Source organism: Typopeltis vanoorti, chromosome 10 (assembly GCF_054136105.1).
Source record: "Typopeltis vanoorti isolate ZY-2024b chromosome 10, IOZ_Tvanoo_1.0, whole genome shotgun sequence".
Lineage (NCBI taxonomy): Eukaryota > Metazoa > Arthropoda > Arachnida > Uropygi > Thelyphonidae > Typopeltis > Typopeltis vanoorti.
This window is the reverse complement of record NC_143558.1, coordinates 103,923,068-103,948,751: the sequence shown is the minus strand read 5'-3', so window position 1 is coordinate 103,948,751 and position 25,684 is coordinate 103,923,068. Positions and strand designations below refer to the sequence as shown.

General features: G+C 36.3%; 1 protein-coding gene across 4 annotated transcripts in view; it reads right to left on the bottom strand.

Annotated features, from left to right (window-relative positions):
- Positions 1–18,669, bottom strand: part of mv (lysosomal-trafficking regulator mauve) — a 1,073,830-nt gene extending 1,055,161 nt beyond the window's left edge. For all 4 annotated transcript variants that reach the window (XM_090399251.1, XM_090399254.1, XM_090399252.1 and 1 more), the window contains exons 1-3: positions 18,568–18,669; positions 18,139–18,322; positions 6,995–7,182 (exon numbers count right to left, since the gene is read on the bottom strand). In XM_090399251.1, coding sequence (XP_090255377.1) covers positions 6,995–7,182; positions 18,139–18,322; positions 18,568–18,648 — 453 coding nt within the window. In that variant the 5' untranslated portion in view covers positions 18,649–18,669. The remainder of the gene's footprint in view (positions 1–6,994; positions 7,183–18,138; positions 18,323–18,567) is intronic.
- Between the last annotated feature and the right edge of the window lie 7,015 nt (positions 18,670–25,684).

Here is a 25,684-nt window from a genome sequence, read left to right as displayed (position 1 = left end):
TAGAAAAATTTAAAAAATGGGATCATCATCATCATCAAATTCCTGACATGTACCCTCAAAGGGGTGTACAGGATATGATAGTACTTCATGAAAAATTTACCTCATTACTAACTTCCTATCTACAATATTCCTCCAAATCAGTCTGTTAATTGTCAAGACTCCAACATCGTTACCAGATCTTATATTTCTATCGTCTAAGGCACTTTGTACCGTATCAATCCACCTATATCTAGGTCTTCCTCTGGGTCATTTTCCTGCCAGAGAACACTTGTTTTGCTAATCTTGCCTCGCCCATTCCGTTCAAGTGACCATACCACCTGAGATTAGTTCTGCTAATGCATTCCTGGATACTGACAATGTCAAATCCTTTCCTAATATCCTCGTTCTTAATATGATATTGTCATTGATGCCATCTGTTCATGCCTCTAATCTTTCTTAGGACTCTCATATCTGCAGTCTCTAGTCTTTGGTCAAGTGTTTTACTTCTGACCCAGCTCTCAGATCAGTGAGATCTGAGAGCTGGGTCAGATCAGTGTTCGGACTAATTTCTTTCTTATTCCATATGAATTTATTCAGTTGACTTCCTACCATATTAGCTTTGTTGATTCTGTTGTCTATTTCCATATTTAGTTTGCCATCTTCCTTAAAAATCGTGCCTAAGTAGCTGAAATGTTTTACTTGTTCCACAGGCTCCCCATTCAAAACACAGTTGACATTTTCAATGATTCTACCTATTTTCATTGTCTTTGTCTTTTTATTGCTGACCTTCATACCATATCTATTACAACAGTTATTCAATTTAGTCAGGGAATCTTGCAAACTTGTAGCGGATTTATTTTGAAGTATAACATCGTCTGCATAAAGCAAAGAGCTGACATCAACATCTCCAATTCTGATATCATGTTTAATACCACTTTCCTTCATAATGTGATCCATATAGATAATGAATAACAGAGGGGATAATGTACATCCTTGTCTCACACCAGATTTAACATTTTCCTGTACTTCCTTCAATTCTAACTGCTGACTTGCAACTCAAATAAAGACTAAGTATTGCTTGATATAATGCACCACTGACACCATATAACTGTAGTGTATTGAATAGCTTCTCTATTGGAACCTTGTCGTATGCCTTTTTCCAGATCAACAAAACTTAAATACAGAACTTTGTTATATTCCCATGCTTTCTCAACTAATTGTCGTAAAGTGAAGATCTGATCCTGAAAGCCTCTATTTGACCTGAATCTAGCTTGTTCTTCACCAAGCTTTTCTTCCACAGTTCTTCTCAACCGTTTCTCAAGTATACTTGCATAAATCTTGCCCGGAACACTCATTAGGGAAATACCTCTGTAATTCTCACATTCAGTTTTATTTCCCTTTTTATATATAGGTACTATTAGAGCTCTGTTCCAATCATCAGGAATTCGTCCCTCTGTCCAGAACTTCTGAACTATGCAGTGCAGCCACTGTAAGACTTTTATAACACCATACTTCAGCATTTCTGGTTAAATATCATCTACTCCTGCTGCCTTTCCACATTTCAAGCCTTTGATGGCTTTTTCTACTTCAAGTATAGATATGTATTCTTGACTGTACGCCTGTTGAGTGTTTTTTACCACTGTGCTATCACTGCTTGTTTCATTTAGCAATTTTTCAAAGTAATTACGCCATACTTCGAGGATATCTTTTTCTCTCATTTTCATGTCACTTTTATCATCTCTACCTCCTTTTATAGCACTCTTCCACCATTTCTAAGCTTCTTCAACAACCTCCAGAATATCTTACCAGCTTCTTGATATTTATTTTCTATGTTCTTGCCAAAGTCCTCCCATGACTTTTGTTTAGCTAGTTTTACACAGTGTTTAGCTTTATTACATTTGTCACTGTATTCTCTAAGAGCACAAGCTGACTTATTTGCCAGGAACTTTTGATATGCTTTCTTCTTTTCCTTCACTGACTCTCTAACTTCCTATGTCCACCATTGAGTTCTGATTTTTCTATCCTTGCAGACAACCTCACCACATGCCTCTCTGGCTGAATCAATCAGGGTTTTTTTCAAGGATTGCCATTGAATCTACAAGGATTGGTTCTTGTTCTCAAACTCTTTCATTTTTTCTTCAATAATCTTTGTGTATTTTAGTCTACAGTTCACATCTGAGAGCTGCTCAACTTTTATTCACTTTAAAACTTTCTTACATGTCATTCTTTTCAATGTGAAATTCAATTTTATCCTGTTCAAGACTAAATAATGATCACTTCCAATTTCAAATCCTCTGTACACTCTAGTGTCCTGCACTAGGGAGAAAACATCACTATCAACAATAACATAGTCAATGAGACTTTTCTTATTCTTTGCTTCTTCTCTCCAAGTGAATTTGTGCACATTTTTATGTTGGAACATGGTGTTAGTAATAACCAGTCCATGTCCTGAGCAGAAATCCAACAGGTATTTGCCATTATTGTTAACTTTGCTGTTTTCTCCAAATTTTCCCAAAATATTTTTGTATGTCTGACAATCACTTCCTACTCTGCTATTTAGATCCCCAACAAGGACCAACTAAAAAGTTGGTCCTTGTTGGGGATCTAAATTAAATTAAATCCCTTTTTCATTGTCAGTACCTTTCTCTAGAGCCTCAAAACATTCCTCCACTTCTACCTTAGTAGAGCCTTCGGTCAGACCATAGGCACAAATAAGTCTCATTGTCCAGTTCCCCATTCTCATATTTGCCCACATCACTCTACTTGAGACTGCCTGTCATTCAAAAAGATTAGCCTCATATTTAGTGTTGAATACTATGGCTACTCCTTCTTTTCCTTGATTTTCATTGCCTGAATATAATATTTTGTATTTATTGCTCAGAAAGATCTCACCAGTTTTTGCCTTTTTTGTTTCGGTCACCCCTATTATGTCGATCTGGTACTTATCTAATTCCTCAGCTAGCTCCATTTCTTTGCCATTCAGGCTTATGTTGATAGTACCGATCTTTATCTCTGGTGATGTTGAGTTAGGGTGTGATTTCAGATTCGTTCCAGTAGCTGACTTTTTGCTGTTTGCCCTGGTTCCCTGGTGAAAACAGCGGGGACCTTGTTTAACCGGGTGACGCCCCAGCCGGCATGAAATTTTGTCATGTCATACCATCATTTTTTATATTGGTTTAAGCCAATAAGGATACAATTTGGTTGGCTAAATCCCAAATTGCCAGCCCATCCTCGTTTGTTCAGTATCAAGGTTGATACCCAACAGGGTGCACCACGAGAAAGTGAGGATTGGACTTTAGGTCAGAAGCCCTGGTCGTTTCTCTGCGTTCCTTTAAAGGCTATGTGGAGGTCTCCTCTCAGTTATACGGCTTTGACCCTTAAGCACCCCCATATCATACTCAATTGTCCAAAATGAAGGATTTACTACTCTAATTAGAAACTTGCTTCACAGTACACAGTATGTCTGGAAGAAAATATTTTATAGAAATCCAGATATTTAAACTGATTAGTTGTAACTATTAAAAACAAGATTGCAGATGCTAAATATATTTCTCTCATATCAGATATATGAACCTGTCAGCATAAAAACTGAAGTTTCATTAGTTTCACAGGGCACTTGCTTGATACAAACTTTTAATATGATCATACAGGTCTGAACTGTGTTTTCATGGAAGCCATACAAGAGAGAGAGAGGGAGAGGTGATTAATGAAAAGTATTATGCAATGTTACAAATGTGGGGTACATACATTTTGCTAATTTACAAATGGTTCGTTAAGGAGTGTAATGATGAAACTGTAAGCGTTCCATGTTTTATTCACATGAATCAAGATTTAAGCCAGCATTTTTCAAGTGACACAAAACTGATTATTAATAGCATTCTAATTAATGAGACAAATAAATCTGTTTGGAAGTATCAGGTGATGAAATCAGTAACATTCCTTTATCGAAAAAAAAAGTGAGGTTGTCAGAAAATCATGATGATAAGAAGAAGAAGAGTAAATTATGGCAGTGTTTTTACAATATCTCTTCATCTACTGCCATTTCACCATCAGATCAAAAGCAGAATCAGCCATAGAGAAAACATTAGCCAATTAAAATTAGCCAATGTGTAAAAATATGCCTACTCACCTGAAGTGATATGCAACAAAGTCAAGATAGCCAGCACACATGCAAAACATAGTGCAACGTGAATGCGTTGTTAGTGAGTGCATTTTTTTTTTTTTTTTTTGCTTGCTTGTTTAAATCATTTTTTGTTTGTAAAATTTAAATCAGAATTTTTTAAAATTTAATTCAGTATGCTTTGACTAAATATTCTGCACATCAGCCAAAAGGCAAACCAAATATTCTATGTTCAAACTATTCAGTCTAATCATTTTCTGGCACATCGCTACTCTCAAATATAGCACACCCTGTATATTCAATCACTGCAGCTGTGATAATAACATCATGACAGCAAGTATTACAAATTATGAAGAGTAGTTCATTCACTGCAGATGAGGTATGTTTATCAGCAGCACAATCAAAACAAATTGGGAGAATGTGCTTGGGTTTCAACAATGCAAATGATATGTACAATTATTTGACTTTTATTTCTCTTGCTGTGAAATGTTATCTATCTGCAACTTTCACCTGAGGTGTGGTAGTGTAACACCCTGGATAGTTTTCTACCAGTAATGAAACCCCAATCACTATTGTTTCTTTTTACAATGGAATACTGCTTATTGGTGTGACAAAGCAACTTAAAAGTGTGTCATAATAATGGTATTTATATACATTTATTCTTATTAAGATTTTAATCATTCTACCAACAATCAAAGTTTTTCATAGTAAATTATATAAAGATGTTCAAATGAATTTAGACTTCTTTACAATTATCATTTTGGAGCAATCTGCAATTAAAATGGGATTATAAAAAAAAAACCCTCACTGGCAATTCTAAAAAACCAATGTCTCATTGAAGAAATAAATTACTGAACAACAGCATATTAATTTTCTTCTTTCTCATTTGTCAGATGAAGGGTTCAGTCTTTGATAAAGAAATCTTTGGAATCTGGCTCTATTCCTGGCCATCTCTCTCTGAAGTTTGATAATTGTGACCTCCTTCAATTGTGACTCCAATTTTAAAATGCTTGGTAATCTCTGAGAGGACATTCTCTGGAGAATATTCTCCAAACCATCTTAATTGTTGTCTAAGAATTATATCTGTGATATCTTCTCTATGGTTTAATTCATGTTTGACTTGCTCATTTGTTTCATGTTCTGACCAGAGTCTTATTTATTTTTCTTAAGCATTTCATTTTGAATGCTCTGATATTTTTGTATTTCTTTCTGATTGATTCTCCATGTCTCAGCTCCATATGATGCTGTAGGTATAATGGCTTTATAGTTTTAATTTGAGATATTTTAAAATGCTGTTATTTTTCCATATTTTGTTTATATTAGGCTGTCCTATGTTAAGTCGGTATTTTATTGTTTCTGTGTTGTCGAAGTTATGAATAATGAGACTGCCAAAATATGCAAATTGCCTTTACCTGTTCAAATATATGATTTTCTAAGTTTATTGAAATGTTTTCCTCATATCTTCTTATTATCACTGTTTTTTTGCTTAGTTTGATTTCCATTCTAAAAGTTTTACATTCTTCATTTAAAATTTTTATTGCCTTTTCAAATTGTGCTATAAATATGATAACATAAACTGAGGACTATAACTGACTCATATAATTGTCTTTTCACAAGAATGATCACTGTGCATGTTTGATGGTATGTGTGTGTAATATGTTAATGTTATTAAAAAAAAGTCTATCAAAGTGGTATGCTTTTGTAAAACTAAGACAAGTGTCAAATGTTAACGACACACTTATCAATCAAGACTCAACCACATGGAGGCATTTTTATGTAAGGCCTGATTTTCAAATTTTATTATATTCCATCCAGCCAAAATAATGTTAGCGTGTTTAGGCATGCAAGATCATTATTCACTATCCTGCCACTGTTGCTCATCAAGTGCATCATCCTTTATGCTCATAATTTATAAATCTACTAACAACAGTTTCTACTAGCAATATAACTAAGAGAATGGTTCAAGGAGCACAAGGGTGATGCTACCATACTTCACTAGCCTGTTCTGTCACTTGATCTCAACTCACCTGCACACTAGTGGGAGAGTCTAACTTGAAGGAACTTATGTAATCCAAGTTAGTCTGCAAGGGACAGCACCTAGGAAATACTACTGGCATTAATGTCCCAGAAGATAAGACTCTTCTGACAACTCCATGTATTCACTATTAGGTAAATGTGCCCAATAAACTGTTTGTTCGGTGCATTTTATGTTACAAGAATTTTTCTAAATGCAGAAATAAATTGTTTCTGACATTGTACAAAATGGAACTGATATCAAACAAAGAACTCATGCCTCCAAAACTAGCCACCACTATTCCTCCAAATCATGTACAAACATGTTCAACATCCATATACTGTTTACCTCCAAATGCACTAAATTAAACTTCTCATACTCTGCCTTTCTTCATGCCATATACCACTGTCCTTTGGAATAGTCACTTCCTCTAATGTTTTTCCCCAAAAAATACAAATCCCAGCTCTTCAAAAAATACATTAACAGACTCCTTTTCTTTTCATTCTGATCGCTTGCCCACGCATGAAACTGTTATGTTATAGGTCTTGTGACCTCGTTTGTGTGTGGAAGGTTGGTAAAAAAGTGGGGGAGGTATTACAGTATTGAAAAATGAATGTCAGTTATGTTATATATTATTAATCAATGACCTAATACAGTCATCTGTCGGTGTAAAGAAATACCATTATCATGAATCTAATTGTTATAACAAACACTATCAAAAAGTTCTAAAGAAAGTTTCAGTTAATGTCATTTTCAAACAAATGCACAAAAATCAATTGGTCCAAAAAGTATGTTATAGTGAAAGTTCAATGTAATGTATTTAATTAATAATAACATATCCATTCTTAGCAGTATGCTGAGTTTTTTTTTTTTTTTTTTACCTGCAATTCAGTAAATGAAGGATTATCTAGACAGGTAATAACTTCTGGTTTAATTTGCACTAATGTGTCCATAGAGAAAGACTGTGGGAATACTGATATATTTTCCTGTAAGGCATATTCTATTATCCCATTAAAATCAGGACCCAAATTATACAGATAATAATTCATCTCCTGAGTAAAGACGGCACCTACAATGATAAAAAAAATTATATCATTAGAAAAGGAAATATATATTTCTGTTAACATATATTTCTGTTAAGTAGACAATATGCAATATATATACTTGAATATATTTACAATATTAAATTTTAATATATTCAAGGCTAAAAAATTCTAAAGTAAAAAGTAGGAAAAATAACTAAATAAGATTTTGATGGACTTTCATGAACACCAAACTTTACTAAACTTTTAATAATAACTTTAAAACGTAATATAATGAACTCTAGAAAAGAAGCCATTTCTCACTATGTTTGCATTCTGTTAAAACAAAAATTAATTAATTACATTTCCTAACTCAAGTTACTGAATGCAAAGGAATCAAATCTGAAAGATTTCTGAACTTACGTTCTGCATTACAAAAGGAAAAATGAAGGAGAAAATGTTCATTAACCAGCTGTGATGGTCTCACCAGGCCGAGTGGTTAGCCTATCCGCTCTCCAGCCAAACGGCTGCAGATTCGAATACTGTTGTGTACATGGAGATTTGTGATTGTCTGTGAAAATACTAGTGGTGGTAGTGGGCAGTAGATGGCGTTGGTGTAGTTGCCGTTTGTTGTAGTTGGTAAATTGAACATAGAGTTGTAGAGTAGGTGCCCTCCCTCGATGAGTCCTTTGACTCCCTGGAGGTGCCATGTAATAATAATAATTATAATGATGAGGATGGAAATGGAGTTAGTAAATTAAATTAATAAAATATTTTGTCTAAAATAGTAGTGTTCTTTTATTCAGATATCTCTTAGTATCCAAGTTACTAAGTATAGTAAATTTTACTATGGGTGAGTGAAGATTAGATAATACAAGGGAGTTCATCTCTAGAACACAATACAGTACAATTTTAAGTCACTTCAGGCTTGCAATATGTAGGTTGGTGAACTCTTCACATAGGATGTTAACTTAAGAGTGAATAGACTATCCACTCAACCAATTAGCCCTTATTTCTCAATATATCTGTTTGAAATTTTATTTTATTGAAATTTTGATTCAAGTTTACATTTTGAGCTTCTATTATTATTGGCTGAATTTTCTGTTTTAACATGCCCTTCTCTTCTTTATTTATTTTAAATGCTTGTTTTATTCTCTATGAACCATCATCAAGTTACTCTCACTTACCACCACCTTTTTTGAATATAATCATTTATCCTATAACACCGTATACATGTCTCTAAAAATCACTACATTATATATATTTTCACACAATCAAAATAACAGGGCTTATGGAAAAAGCATGATTAAGGGCAGAACACTTACAACCTGTCCACTTTAAACATCTTTAATTCCTAATAAATAAACACAGTACTACATTTCCATACATAATATTGCAAAGGAAGGGGAAAAGAATGGCATGGTTTTGTATCATTCTCTTCTACTCATTCCTGTATTTTGTTTTTAACCAACCTCATCCACCACTCGAGATAAATAATGGAACTATCTAACCTTCTTGCCAATCCCTCAGGACTGTCAGCACTGGGATTTAAATTTAACAGTCTGCCATTTTTCTTGCAATACATGAGTAAATCCAATGCCACTCAAGTTTCATTCACATGAAAGAATTCCCTGAAAATTCCCCACCTCCTTTGGCATGCTTGGCTAATTTACTTTCATAATGTGATTTTCTTCTGGCTATAGAAAAGCAAGAATGAGTGCCCTTTGCCTGGATTCCTAAAATTTATTGTCATAGAAAATTCTGTTAAATGAATAGAGTAAGTGATCTATGGATGATGGTGACAGATTTTAACCATCTCATCCTAAAGCAGTTTTCAGTTCTTTCTCAAATAGCCTACTGTAATCTTCCTGATCCTAAGATATAGGATTTGATTTTTTTTTTTTTCTTGCTTTGCTGTTTTCATACCCAGGAATTCTGGGCTGTAAAGGATGCTTCCAATGTTTTGGAAAAATTTATCATGAGTATATCTGAAATAAGTTTTGGGTGAGATAAGCAATTCACATTAATTTTCCACGTACGTTTCACAGTACAATATGTATGCATATATTTCTTATACAATATTTTCAGCTGCATACAAATATGTAAGTTTTTTTAAAGTAATAAATATAATCGTAGCTTATAAATGTAAAATATGGTATGCATTTTTTTTGAAAATCATTGCTCCCCCCCCCCACCACACACACACAACTCATATGCTCATAAGTAATGACTTATGCATTCGTTTCTCTAGCTTAGAGGGGAAAATTGGTTATAAACCTATAGTACATTAATATTGTTAGGTGGGACAAAAATTTTTTCCCCTAATCCCATCAAAAAATTCATATCACAACCAGTCACAACAGACAATGCATACCAGAATCTCTTCATTAAAAACTCACTTTGCATCCACCATCACTTGCAGTCTTCCAGACCAGACTCCTGTACATAATATTTTCCGAGAGAAACCCAGATTGCAGCTACATCTACTACCGTACAACTCCAGTACCCAAATTACACATTTACCAATTCTTTTCACCACAAGGGTGGCACACCTGTGCCTTTGTGAAATCTAACATAACCTGACAGAGAATGGCTAATTTAAAATCTCCTGCTATTGACTTTCTCTGGTTCAAGGTTTCCTTACCCCATTTGGTAATTTTGTCACATTTACCAGTCTCCAAACATTAATAATAACTCAGATCACATCACATTCCTTTCCATGAAACTTGACCACCTGCAATCCAGCTATCCAAATAATGAGGTAATCTTCAACATCAACCTCAATGCCCACAATTCCAACTGCCTCCCCTGCTTCAATACCACAGACCAAGCACAACAAGAAACAGAGGGTTTTGCTGTAAGTAATGCCCTAACACAAATTATATAACTACCCACTCGAATTCCTGATAACCTTTTTCACTCTCCAAATGCTCTGGATCTCTTTTTGACCGTTCTCCTTCCAGATACACCATAGAGGTTACCTCTCCTCTCAGCAACTCAGACAACATTCTCATACAAGTCTCCTCTCTCATTGAACACCTTTCTTCAAACCACTCCTGACTTCGCATCCGCTGGCACTACAAAAGAGTCAATTGGGAAGATTTCCAGAATTTTTATTCCTACTTTTCTCGGTCTGACTATTGCTTTCACTCACCTAACCCTAACACCTGATGTTAACAAGTCACAGAAATGATTCTCAATGGTAGGAAAGCCCTCATCCCTATTCAACCCATAATTCGCATCCACTTTCCAAGCGCTGGTCTAAACAAAAATGTGTCAAAGCAGTCAAAGATAAAAAATTCAGCTTACATGTGGCTCTCATCAAGAACTCCAGCTTCATACTCTGCCTATACTAAAGCATGTAACATATAAATCAGTCATCAGTAGATCTGAATCCAATTTCATAACGGCCACCAGCGAAAACTTGCCTCCTGTCTAAATGGAAGCTGCACCTCCTGGTCACTTGCTAAGGATGTTGGACACAACTTCTGCTCTCCTGCACTTCCACCTCTGTTTTATCCTGAAAGCACCACTGTTACTTCACCTAAAGATAAAGGTGACTTCCTGGCATCATTCTTTTCTTCAAACTCCTGCACAGATGACCAAGGGAAATCATCTGCTACCATACCAGAATCTAAGTTTCCTATAATTTTTTGACAAAAAGTCATCAGAAAACTACTAAATAACTTGGATACTAAAACGTCTTCTGGTCCTGATGGCATCTCCCCAATTGTTCTCAAATGTTGTGCTCCAGAACTAACCCATTCAGCATCGTCTGTATAATTTATTACACATATCTGGTGCTTTTCATCCTAATGCATGGAAGCAATCTCATATCCATCCTATTTGACATCTATGAACTTCTATCATCCGTTTTTGGAAAGACTTCATCCCTATTCAACCCATAATTCACATCCACTTTCCAAGTGCTGGTCTAAACAAAAATGTGTCCAAGCAGTCAAAAAAAAAAAAAATTCAGCTTGCATATGGCTCTCATCAAGAGCCACATGTAAGCTGAATCATGGGCTGCTACTTAGAAACCCATGATTGGTGGGCTTATAAGTAGTGGAGGAGTTCACTATTGATGACTTTCTCCATTATTTTGGAGAGGACAGAAGTAATAGCAATTGGTTGGTATTACTTCTGTCCTCTCCAAAATAATGGAGAAAGTCATCAATAGTGAACTCCTCCACTACTTAGAAGTCCACCAATTAATCAGCGACCACCAGTATGAATTATGTCATTCAAGAGAGCCTTTGTAGCTAAGTTGGTTTTGACAATGCCCTTTGGTTGGAAAGACCTGGGTTCGAATCCCACCTAGGATGCAAAGAACCTTTAGCAGGGCTTTTCAACTGAAGTCAAGTTAGTCTCATACAGAGGAAGAGGTTGTTTTTTTCCCCCCCTCTCCTGGACACTTGGGGTTTTTGTCCCTCAGAACAGGCAAACTAGCCATTAGAACAAACTGGCCTCATCGCCTGAGTTGCTTTGGCCGTAAATCTAAATAAACCAAACCAAACCAAACTAACTCATTCAGAAATCCACAGCTGATCCTGTGGCTTATACTAGTGGACACATACCATGGAAAGGTTTGGAGAAACTTCTACTGTTGCCTTGACATTTCCAAAGCATTCAACAGTGTGTAGTATAATGGCCTGCTTAACAAATTGCCATCCTTTGGTCTCCCTACCACCTTCTGAAATTGGATAGCCAATGTTTTCTCTGGGTCATTCTCTGCAAATCATGGCAGATGGTTCAATCTCTTCGAGAGTCTGTCCTATCACCTGCTCTCTTTCTCCTCTACATAAATGACCTATTCACAATAACCACTAATGCCATCCACAGATTTGCAGACATTAGTACTCTCCACTTATCCTACTCATTTGACAAAACCATGCAGTACTCTGATATTCCAGGACACAACATCATTTACAATTCGTGCCTTACACAATGATCTGCATACTATCCTCCAATGGGGCAAAGACAACCCTGTTATGTTCAATGCCACCAAAACACAGTCTTGCCTTTTTTCTCATGCAAAAGAGATCACAGCTCACCTATTCTTACCCTCAGTAATACAAAAGTCACCAGACAAGATCAGATCTCTTTGTTTGGACTAATGACTACCTACCTCCAGTCTTTCCTAGCATAAACACGTCACATCAGTAGACTCCTCAGCATCCTTGAAATTGGATTCTCTTTTCTTCAAGAGACTATTTCATCCAACCAACTCTTCACTATGTACAAATGCCAAATCTATCCATGCTTAGAATACTGCTCACATGTTAGGGGTAGTGCACCTAAAACTTCCCTTAAAATCCTTGATGACACAGAGTTTCTCCATCAAAAGGCATGCACTTAGGATCATAGATGATCCCTCTGTTACAGACTCACTTACCTCTATCTCACAGGTGTAGTGTTTCAGCATTTTCGCCCTCTTTGATGCCACCCATCTCTGTCCTCTGGAACAGCCTTCCTCAAGAAGTATTCCCAAACAACAACTAGAACCTGCAACTCATCAAAAAATATCAATAAACTTCTATTTCCATCTTCATTTGCATGCAACGCATGGCAACGATGTGTCTATAGATCCCTCGACTGCTCATTTTTGGGATCAATATATACACTATCTACCAATAATTATCCAAACTTCCTTGTTATTTGAAGTTGTACAACATTTCAGGTTTGTTAATAACATAAAATCAGTGTACAGATAGTAGGAAGCAGTATTTCATTGTAGCAGTTGAATACAGGTGGTATGGCAACACAACATGAACTCAGTCACTTCGAGGTATGTCACACTGGTGGAATGTCCGTAAGTGCCATTGCCGCTCAGCTTGAGCATCCAAAATCAATGGTTGGTGATGTGATCAACATATGGAGATGTTTTGGCATCACTAGTGCAGGAAAACACCCAGGGCAGGCTGGGTGTTTTCCTGCACTAGTGATGGGTGTTTTCCTGCACTACAATCAACAGACCATCTGTGATGAATTCCAGAGTGCCAGTATCACATTCGTCAGCACTAATACTGTACAAAAAGAACTATTTACTGGGTTCCCATGGAAGAGCAGTGGAACACAAACCAAACATCACAACAACAAAGGTAGCTTGTCTGGCCTGGTGCAAAGAGCATGTGAACTGGACAATTGATCAGCAGAAAAATGGTACATTGGAGTAATGAATCAAGGTTCACCTGTTTCCTGTCTGATGGCAGGGTGTAGGTGTGGAGGCAGCCTGCTGAACGCTTGTTACCACAGCATGCTGTATCCACAGTAAAGTTCGGTGGTGGAGCAATAATGGTGTGGGGGTGCATTCAGTTGGTTTGCAGTGGGACCACTGGTCAGTCATTGTCCATGGTTCCATGAAGGGCTCAGTACCTTGATATTCTGGATAATAAGGTGCTGTTTACACTGTGAAGTTTTCGTGGATAGGACCCATGATACTATCAAGACGGCAAAGCCCCATGCCACAAAGTTGCAGCTGTTATGGAGGGTTATGAAGAGATGGGTGTTAAACGACTGCCACAGCCTGCACAGAGTCCTGACCTCAACCCCACTGAATACCAGTGGGATGAATTGGAGTAGCAATTGCAGCCTAGAGCAGCATGTCTTTGATCTGTCGCTGAACTCAGTGATGCTTTGATGATGGAATGGAGAAAAATTCATTTCAATTTATGGAGGATGGGGAAAGGATGAAAGGGCATCCTTGGAAGCTGAAAATGAATACTGCTAAGAAGGGGGTGAGGGCTAGATTTTTCTCTCAGAGGGTGGTGCGTGATTGGAATGAATTGCCATTGGATGTTGTGTGTGCAAGCAGTATAAATGAATTCAAGAATAAGTATGATAGCTGGTATGTATAGTATGTGGCCTCCCTTGATGAGTCTCTGACTCCCTGGAGGTCTCTCTCTTAATAATGATAATAATAATAATAATTCCACCTGATGTCTGCTGCACATTAGTGGAAAGCCTCCCTCGAAGGGTGCAGGAGGTGATCAAAGCCAAAAGTGCACATACCCAATATTAGGGTTCGCCTGCGGGTATCAATTGTAAATTGCTAAAGTGTCTAGACAATTACTGGTAGATAGCGTATATTGTATTTATATTTATGATTTACACAATCTGGAAACCTTGCTCCAGAGACCAAAAATGGAATTTTTTAAAGCGATCTCAGGATTCCAATTATCAAGGAGGTTATTTTACACAGAGAGATGAAATTTTTCTCCTAACAAAAGACAATTTCAAGCATTCACAATATTGTAGGTCCTACTCCAATATTACTCCTTGAGAAAATTTCAGTTTTGTGGGAGTTGCCAAGATTAGTGTCTGCACTGACATTTTCCAAGAAGATGCTTCAGGAGATTTTTCACTGTTTTTGGGGATGATGCCAATCCTCCCAAAACTTTCTAGGTAAAGAAGGGCAAAAATTTCTTTTTGCTGTTCTGCTTTTGGCTTTTTTTTTTATTTTTAGTGTCAGTTTAATAAAATGTTATGGTTTATGTTTTGGGTTTGCTGACAGCCCCTGATAAACTTGAGGATGAAATACCCATTTTTCAAATGAAGAGAGAATTCAGTGCTAGAGCTCTCACCCCCCCCCCCACTATTCAGCAAAGCAATAACAACATTGATCAGATGTGAAATGCAGTGTTACCCCAGATGCCACACCATCACTATAGTAGGTCATAATGCACCATTGTACAGAATGGGAAAAGAGACTTACTGCAACACTGCTGATTCATGCAGAAAAGCTTACCAGTCAGCAGATCCTAACTGGTCCATCCCATATCACATCTTGCTAAAGCATGGACCACAGTAGAGCAAGATTATCAGGATCTCCACCTTATTTCTTTTATATCCACAGGTTGCAATCAGCAGTAAACACAGTAGCAGGATTAGATCACAGAGATGGTTGTCTACAAAGTAGGATGGTAAAAAGACTAAGTAGAAGTAGAGTGAAGAATAGAGATAGAAGACAACAAAGATGATAAAATAAAAGGTCCAGTACCATCACAGAGATTTCTCCTCCACCACAAACAGGTGCCCTACATGAAGGGAGATTGTTTTTGTAAGTAATGTGGATCCCCCCGCCACAGCAAATTCAGTGGATGGGGTACATAGTATGATGAAGACCTAAGTGGCTGTAGTGCTGACAACAGACTTTTGACTGTTCTCCTTGAATGAGCTATAAAGAACCATTGAATTCTCACAACAGATCTGAACAGATAAATACTGCTGTAAACAGCAGTATTTATCTGTAGACTGTTCTATAATAACATAAATTTGACTTTGAAAAATATAAAAAGTACTAAGCTAAACTATTTTTCTGTTATAATATCATGCACATTGACATTTGATCTCTTGAAAATAGCACAAGTGTTGTCCAACATATGAAGTTGTGTACAAGAATGTTCTGTCTGTTTCTATAATAAATTCTGAAGTCATGAAATAAAAGTTTTCTTTGTGCTACACCATTAGTCTATTTCAAATCACAGAGCAAATGACTAAGAAATATTATGTTCTAAATTTGCTTTTGTTTTTGTATTCTAAAGCTTTTTTTCGTCCAAGGAGTAAAACAATGCTGAAATATGTACTTAAGCTTACTATAAACCTAATAATTCTATACAACAGCAACAACTCTACTTTGCACACAATAATACGATGGTACTGCTATACATCTATCACTGTCTTGTGGAAAGCAGTGATAGGTTCATTTTTGTAATAAAAAATTACTAGAAAAAATGTAGATTTTTCAGGATAAAAGAGTTTGTTGTTTCATTACTATAGTTCGCCCACCGATTAGAGATCCTTCGACACTTCTGTGCATCTCAGAAAAAGGAGAATCCATTCCGATAATAGGGTAATCAGTCTGTATTGTGGGATGAGTTGTTTATTATTACCGGTCGGAAAATTAACTTCTCTTTTATGATTATTGTAATTAATTATGATGCTTGTATAACAGTTGGAAAATTTTACCTATAAAGCACGTGATTTCACGTGTTGGCGACCAATTCGGACTCCTTCATTTCTTTCTCCCCTTCAGCATGAATCGACTATTCTTGGAAAGATGCGAAGCAGAGACCTACAAACGGTGGGCGAACTATACTCAAAGTTTTCTAATCTTGTTAACATATCTTTAAAACTTATCAAAAACACTTTAGGAAAAAGAGTGCAAACTTTTTTTTTATTAAGATGACATTGAGAAAAAACTGAGCAATGTTTAAACTATAATCATGGAAATGCAAAGCACAATTTTAAATAAGAATTTTTCCATAAAAAAATAGGAATCTCAAAATACTAAATAAAAAGGATGCTATTAAATTCCACAGCAAAACATTCTACAATTATTTTTGAAAATTTCTAAATAAATTCAAAAATTTCATTATATGCATTTCCAAGTCACAGTTTTGGAATGCCAAAGAATCTGCACAGAAAGATTTCCAATTTAATATTTTTCCAGAATACTAGATAGGTAATATATATTACTGACGTTTATTTCTGCTAACAGTTTTCCCGTTTTCCCGTTACATCAATCATTTAAAATTTTAAAAACCTAAGATTTTAACAATATTAACAACACTAAATTATTTAATCAAAAGATGTTTTATTAACTGCTTATATTTCGCAGAATTTCAAATCAACATTATCAGAGCATAATACTCTTGTACATGCGACAGTGAGTAAGTAAAACAATAAAATTGCAGTGTACAAAAGATCTAAAGTACTATTTATAGCAGATGTTAACTGATCTTCCTGTTTGTCCATAGTAGGCCAAGTCACAGTTACAGTGAACTTCATACACTCCTAGGTGTGCTAAAGGGTGAGGTTTATCCTTAGGCGAGCAGATCAGAGTTGCTAATTTTGTATGCGGTTTGAAAGTAGTGCGAAAGCCATGTTTCATCAGTACTTTGGCTATCTTTTCTGATGTACCTCTGACATAGGAAATAGAGATGGTCATGTTGTGTTCCTGTGTATTAGGGGAAGGAGGAGTAATGGGGCTGTATAGTATTTTACAGGGATTGTAGCCGTTGGCTAAGAATGTATGACGCAGATATTTGAGTTCTGTGATGAGAGCTGTATTGTTAGAACAAATGGCTCTGGCTCTGTGTGCGAGTTTTTTTAAATTCCATGATTTAAAACGTCAAGTCACAGTTCCCTGTAACTGTGACTTGGCCTACTATGGACAAACAGGAAGATCAGTTAACATCTGCCTGGAAGAACATAAAAAATACATTTGCTACTATTACTATGGTAAGTCAGGACTGGCAGACCACACTTTGGATACTCCTTCACACAGGATTAGATGGAAGAAAACAAATGTGCTATTTAGGAGTTGTTACAGATCTGAAAGATTATTTTTTGAGTCAGCAATGGCTTTGAAGAATTCTCCTAACCTGAACAAGTATGGTTGCATTAATTTGCCAAAAATTTGGGAGACCGTCATCCTAAGAGCAACTCCCACATAGCTGTAATGATTTTTTTTCCCAAATTAAGGGCACAATATATATAGGACTTTAGATCTTTTGCACACTGCAATTTTATTGTTTTACTTACTCAATGTCACGTGTACAAGAGTGATGTGCTCTGATGATGCTGATTTGAAATTCAGCAAAATATAGACAGTTAATAAAACATCTTTTGATTAAATTGTTTGGCATTGTTAATACCATTAAAAACTTAAGTTATGAATAACCCTCAACACCTAAGCTTATCTGTTAGATTAAAATTTTCAAAATACCACTCATATTATCACAACTGGTGAAGCAGTGGAGGGCATACATGCTATTGAGGTATATGCAATTTAGATTTCTCTAAAATAGCATTGCCTAATATTTATTAGAAAAAACCAACATCTTATAGCAAACAATATAATTTATTGTGAATGCATGACTAAATAATATCACAGAGTCCCAATCAAATCAGCCATCATTTTAATGGATACTTATTAATTTCATGACTTCCCCAGTCATGAAATTATTTTATAGACTGATAATAAAAAATAATTGATTTACCTTTAAACAGCATGAAATTTCCCAAGCAACATTTTGTATTCAGCTTCTGTGAAAGGATCTCAGTAGTATATTCATAGTCTATATGACCATAAAGGACAAAAGAAAACTGATGTTTTCTCACAGAAAAGCCATCACAAGTCATCTTCAATATTTTTTTCTGAGAGCCATTTATAATGACTTCAATCTAATAATAAATAAATAAGTTCATTATATTAAAATAAGCCAATAACTATTCAGTAAGGAAAGAGAAGAGTTATTCAAGCAATCATTTACTGTATTGATTCCTAGTAAATGTCAAGAAAATGTAAGTCATTATTGATATTTATTTTTAAAGCAGAAATAACAAAAAAAAAAAAAAAAAAAGTAAAAACACTGGCTTAAGTGGGTCTCAAGTAGATCTAAGTGGGAAAAAATTACACTACTGCATACCTCAAATGACATGCTTCTATTCATTTTAAGCTGTTGAACATTTAATGTTATAAACTGCCAGGAATTGAAACAACCTTTCATGGTGCAGGTTTGTTCAGCAAGGCAAGTGAAGCTGTTCTGGGTGTAGTCAGTTAATCTAAAAAACAGAAAAATGTTATATATATATATAAATAAAGGGAAAACAGTAGTTGAAAGTTGATTATATTGCTAGACTCATTCCACTTATCCCTAACATTCAAACAGAAGTAGCTACTTATGCTATATTAACAGAAATAAAATAATGCTTTTATATATTTTCACCAGAAACAGGATGTAAAGGTTAGCATATCACAAGGCAGCTGAAAAAGAGGATACTGAACCAGAAATGTTTAAAGATGGAGGTATAAAATTTTACAGTAGCTGTACTGCATAAGGCACAGTAAGAAAAGTAGAAGTCTGAATGCCTGGAATAGAGCTCTCATAGCATCCATCTATAAAAAAGGAAATAAAACTCATGTGAGAATTACAGAGGAATATCTCTGATTAGTGTTCCAGGTAAGATTTATGTAAGCATACTTGAGAAAAGGCTAGGAAAAATTATGGAAGGGAAACTTGGAGAAGAAAGCCAAGTTCTTTCCAAACCAGAGTTTGGATTTTCACTTCAAGAACAATGATTGAGATACCATGGGGAATACAACAAGTATCTGTACTTAAGTTGGAAGATTTGGACAATATAACAAGAGAAAAGGTGTTCACAATTCTACAATTATGGAGTGTAAATGTATCATCACATCAAGTGATACAGAGTATATGTATCATTTGATATAAGATGAGTTTAGCCTATCCCTTGGCACAGGGGTTACTTAACAAACTGCCAACCTATAGTCTGCCTTCCTCATCTGAAACTGGATTGTACAACTTTCTCACTGGTCCCTCACTACATGTCACATTGGACAGTTTGCTCTCTTCAGATTTCCCCACCAATGCAGGAGTACCCGAGGGATCTGTTCTTTCACCTACTCTCTTTCTGTTGTATATAAATAACCTACTCTCTCAGACTTCCAATCCTATCCATAGCTTTGCTGACAAAAGTACACACCATTCCTCCTTTTCATTCGACAAACCTTGTAGCGCCCAAGTATTAGAATCCTCAAGATCTACTATGACCAGTGACCTGAACTCTGATCTTCTAGCTATATCCCAGTAGGGCAAGGGCAACCTTATAAACTTAAATGCCACCAAATCTCAGTCCTGTCACAAGAAAGAGTTCACTTCCCTCCCATTACCTTCAGTAATACTGAGATATCCAAACAAGATTAGATTTCTCTACATGGACTTACCTGAACTTCTGATCTTTCCTGGCATAACCAGATTTCAACTATAGCTTCTGCGGCTGCCAAAAAACTTGGTGTACTTTTTTGCACAAGCCACTTCAACCTTCACGCTGCTAATCCTATACGAGGTCCAAATCTGTCCAACCATTGAATATTGCTCCCAAATTTGGGGTGGTGCACCGAAATCCTCTCTATTGCTCGATTCTCTCTCCAGAAGAGGGAAATCTGGCTAATTAATTATTCCTCTCTTACATGCCCCCCCCCCCACTTCAATCCCTCTCTCACAGACATTCAGTTTCTGCCTTTGCCTCTTCTATAGATACTTTCATGGACAGTGCTCTGTTGAACTGGCCAGTATAATTCCTCCACTCCCCTTTAAAATCATTAAAACAAGAGCCACTGCTAACCAACACCCTTTTACAGTCGATCTTGAAACTCATCGAACCAACTATACTGCCTCCTCTTTTATTCCATCTACTTCTGTCCTTTGGAACAGTCTCCCTCACTCTGCTTTCCTCAAAGATTACAACCTTCAGTTGTTGTTCAAGCAAGAAGCGAACATTTTGCCTAAACACTTTCTTCTATTCCTCTTTCTATACAGTTTCTTCTATTCCTCTTGCCCACAAATGGCATTAATGTGCTATAGGTCTTCTGGCCTTTCATGTGTGTGGATAAGATACAATATATAAATATACACACACACATATGCATGTGTGTGTGAGTTATAAATCAACAGTTAAAATTGAAGGAGGTACAGGAGGATGAATTGATGTAAAATCAGGTGCGAGAACTAAGTTGTGCATTACCTCAACTTACTCATCATCTACATGCATCACATCATGTTGCAGAGAAGTGGTATTATGTCTGATATATCAGTATCTAAACATCACTTCAGCTCTTTATGCTGATGATGTTATACACTTAACTAAATCCAATAAAAGTCTGAGAATTCCTTAACTTAAACGAACAACTGCTGTAATGAATATGAAAGTAAACAATTTATTTATTTATTCGTATGGAGTTTCCTCCCTCTTTCTCCCCCGTCCCCATTGGGGTGAGTTGAGCCCCCCCTCATGGAGGGTTAAGTATTTATGACTGTAGATCCGTGTGTGTTCACGGGGCCAGTTTGCCTGCTTGCAGGATGAAAAACGCCAGATAAACTGGCGAAAAAAAACCCTACTGCCCGTGCCCAAGACCGGCTAACTTGGCTATGGATGAGGAAGATCCTCAAATTCCTCACATCTTTGATGGGAATCAAACCTGGGACACTCCTTCCCCAGTCATATGGTTGTGAAGAGCACAGCCACTAGGCTAACCACGTGGACAAAGCAAACAATGAAAAGTCAAAATACTATGAAAATAGGCAGGTACACTAAAATCATTGAATGCATCCTTTCGGAATCCTATAGAATAAGTGCACAAGAAAAAGATGGTAAATTAAATATGTAAACAGACAACAGAATCAGCAAAGCTGGTAATGTGGAAAGTAAATTGAATAATTTGCATGGAATATGATTAAAATCAGTCAACACATTAAAATAGCTGCTTACTAGAACAGAATACAAACCAATTTTAACTTATGGATTTAAGAGATGGGTTCAAAATAAAATAATTGATCAAAGACTGAAAATCACGGAGAATACAGATAGTATCAATAGTAGAATCATATTATAAATGAAAATATTAGGAAAGAATTTGACATTTTTAGCATTCAGGAATATCAATACAGCTAATCTGAGTAGAATAGTTACTTAAACTGGGAGAAGGGGGGGAGGGGGTAAGAGAGAGAGGAAAGGTTAGGAAAACAGGTGTTGCTTGATGTCAAGATACTAGGAAAAATACCCAGAAGAAGATCAAAGTTTAAGTAGATTGATGAAGTTAGAAGTACCTTAAAAGACCAAATAAAACCTGACAATATTAGAGTTCTGCAAGACAACAGACTATCTCGGAGGAAAATTATTGACAGATAGTTATTAATAAGGTAAATTCTCTTCATACAGTACTATTATAGGCCTGTACACCTCTTGAGGATATACATCAGGAATTTTATGAACTTCAAGAATAAAAAGTCAGAAGTGCAGATCAGTCCAAGTAGAGAAATCTGATCATGTTCAAGGGTATTTCAAGATATTATTTAGATTATCAAAATAAATTTAACCAGTCTGTGGGTTGGAAATTTCTTGTTACAAAATTTTTCAAATCACATCAAATTGTAACAAAAAATTTAAAAAACAATAATATATCCAATAATCTAACAAAGGGATGCTTAAGGGTCAAAGAAAGGAGACCTTCACGTGTCTCCTCTCTTTGACCTTTAGGATTTTGATAAACCCACCCATACAGGCAGATACATTCACCAACAATCCCACCATTCCCCCCTCACAACAATATGGACTTATTAAGACACTACACAACAGGGCTATACTTATCTATTCAAATGACAATGCCCTAACCACTGAACTAAACCACATCCTCAACACTTTCTCAGCCAATGGCTATCCCCCCCCCCAAAAAAAAATCCAAAAAATATTGACACCAGTTAACCACAACCCACCTCCCACCCTTCACAACAAGGATTATTTTAAATCCATCACAATTCCCTACATCCGAGGCACCAAGAAAAAATTACTAAAATCCTAAAAAAAACATAACTTGACCTCTTGTTACAGACCATATAAAAAACTGGTGTGCCTTATCCGCTCCACTAAAGACCAACCACCTCCCTTAGACCCCTGGTATACACCAAGGGACCTGGTGTATACCAGGTCCCTTGCAGCTGTAAGCTGTCCTATTTTGGCCAAACAGGCAGGACAGTGAATATCAGCATTTCAGAACACAAGGACTGCATCCGTTTTCACCAGTACAGCCACTCTCTGGATACCATGATCTCTGGAGACCATGCTCTGGATACTCGCCACAGAATATGGTGGAAGAAAGTCACGGTTACACACCATAGTAAATTCAAATTTGAAAGGCTATTCATGGAATCAGCCTCAGCCCTAAGAAACATGCCAAACCTCAACAAATTTTGTTGCATGAGACTGCCCCAAATTCGGGAGACTTACATCAGAAGACCTTCAGCCCAACGGCCGAGAATACTTACATAGCCTGCTAGGAGGCACCATCAGGACTTTTAGTAGAAACAACAGCTTCCTGCTTCGTGCTCGGTTACTGTGTGTAGTGTCTGCGTGCACGTCTTTATTTTAAGTTCCTGTGAAAATGGCAACGTGATGTTGCCAAAATATTGGAATATAGATTAAAGTTTAATTTTAATTTATATCATTTGTACGTTGTAAATTCCTTAAGTAATTTAATAACCATGTATAACCAACGTCTAAGCTTTTCTACGAGAATGAGTGTTCCTGGTAAGATATATAAAAGTATACTTAAGAAACGGTTGAGAAGGATTGTGGAAGAGACGCTTGGTGAAAAACAAGCTGGATTCAAGCCAAATAGAGGCTGTCAGCAGCTTTTCACTTTACGACAGATAGTTGAGAAATCATGGGAATATAACAAAGATTAAAATTTTGTAGATCTGTAAAAGGCATATGACAAGGTGCCAAGAGAGAAGCTATTCGAAATGCTACAGTTACATGGTGTCATTGGGGCATTATATAGCAATACTTAGTCTTTATTTGAGTTGTAAGTCAGCAGTTAGATGGTTTAATGTTAAATCTGGCATCAGACAAAGATGTACATTATCCCCTCTGTTATACATTATCTATATGGAATCGCATTATGAAAGAAAGTGGTATTAAACCTGACATCAAAATTGGAGATGTTAATCTCAGCTCTTTGCTTTATGCATATGATATTATACTTCTAAATAAATCCACTACAAGTCTGCAAGATTCTGTGACTAAAGTGAATAACTGTTGTAATAGATATGGTATGAAGGTCAGCATTAAAAAACAAAGAAAATGAAAATAGACAGAAACATTGAAAACATCAACTGCATTGTGAATGGAGAACCTACAGAACAAGTAAAACATTTCAACCACTTAGGCACCGTTTTTAGTGAAAATGGTAAATTAAACATGGAAATTGACAACAGGATCAACAAAGCTGGTGTGGTAGGAAGTCAATTGAATAAATTTATAGGGAATAAGAGAGATATTAGCCAAAATACTAAATTAGCTGTATACAAGACACTATTCAAACCAATTTTAACTTATGGATCTGAGAGCTGGGTCAGAAGTAAAACACTTCACCAAAGACTAGAGACTGCAGATATGAGAGTCTTGAGAAAGATTAAGGGCATAAACAGATGGCATCAATGGCAATATCATATTAAAAACGAGGATATTAGGAAAGAACTTGACATTGTCAGCATCCAGGAATGCATTAGCAGTGCTAATCTCAGGTGGTATGGTCACTTAAACAGAATGGGAGAGGAAAGATTAGCAAAACAAGTGTTCTCTGCCAGGTTGGCAGGAAAAAGACCTAGAGGAAGACCAAGATATAGGTGGACTGATACAGTAAGAAGTGCCTTAGAATATAGAAATATAAGATCTGATAATGTTGGAGTCTTGACAGGTAACAGACTGATTTTTAGGAAAATTATAGATAGGAAATTAGTAATGATGTAATTTTTCATGTAGTACTATCATATCCTGTATACACCCCTTGAGTATATATCAGGAATTTGATGATGATGATAATCCAACAAAATAACATAATTCTATGTTAAAGAAAACCCTTCCACACAAAAGTTGACTAAAATTCAGGGGCCCAATACTAACAACAATGACGTGCAACACCTCTTAGAGACAATCAAAGGAGATCTGTTATTCGTCACTGAACCTCAACTAGAATCCTCCATGACTACAGCTCACCTAAACTTTCCACATTACATCATGAATGATGGCCTCCATAAAAAAATGGTTGAACATGTGGTTTTGTCATGGTCTGATATCTCACACAAACCTAGTCTCCCTTTAATATGATAAATTTGACTCAATATTTCCTTGCTTCCTTTTTTGTCTGCATTTGTTGGCTTCAGTACTACCCTACATATGATGACTAAATGCAACTTTCCATCAGAATGCAATCTATACCAATGATGAGAGGACACAATGTGCACCTCAGATTCATACTATATTCAGGTACCACCCTCAATTCTAACTGCTGACTTATAATTGACATATAGATAATGTATCACTAGACATGGTATCATTACCTGAAACCTCCAGGGAATCAAAGATTCCTCATCAAGGAAAACCATGCAGCACCCACACCAACTGTCATACTTTCTCTTAAACTTTTTTTTGAAAGTTTATTTTTCATTTGGTTAGACTATAATAAATTTAGTTTAATCCTTTATCCAAGTGTGTGCAAACAAAGTTTGCACCTGAAAGTATCTTCAGGACTGGGGTAAAGTGGTACAACACCGGGAAACTCCTTGCAAAGGCGGAGCAAGCTACCAACACTCCTATCTCAGTATCTCCCATAATGCAAAACACATCTCCTTGTAGATATGTATAATCTTATGCATTAAGGGAAGGGTCACTACCCAGACTAGTTTCAACCTTTATTGAGGTCTCTTCAGTGGGAGCCAAGCCTAAGTGGAGATACCTTTATTGAGGCTCCCACTGAAGAGACCTCAATAAAGGTCAAAACTAGTCTGGGTAGTGGCCCTTCCCTTAATGCATAACATTATACATATCTACAAGGAGATGTGTTTTGCATTATGGGAGATACTGAGATAGGAGTGTTGGTAGCTTGCTCCGCGTTTGCAAGGAGTTTCCCGGTGTTGTACCACTTTACCCCAGTCCTGAAGATACTTTCAGGCACAAACTTGGATA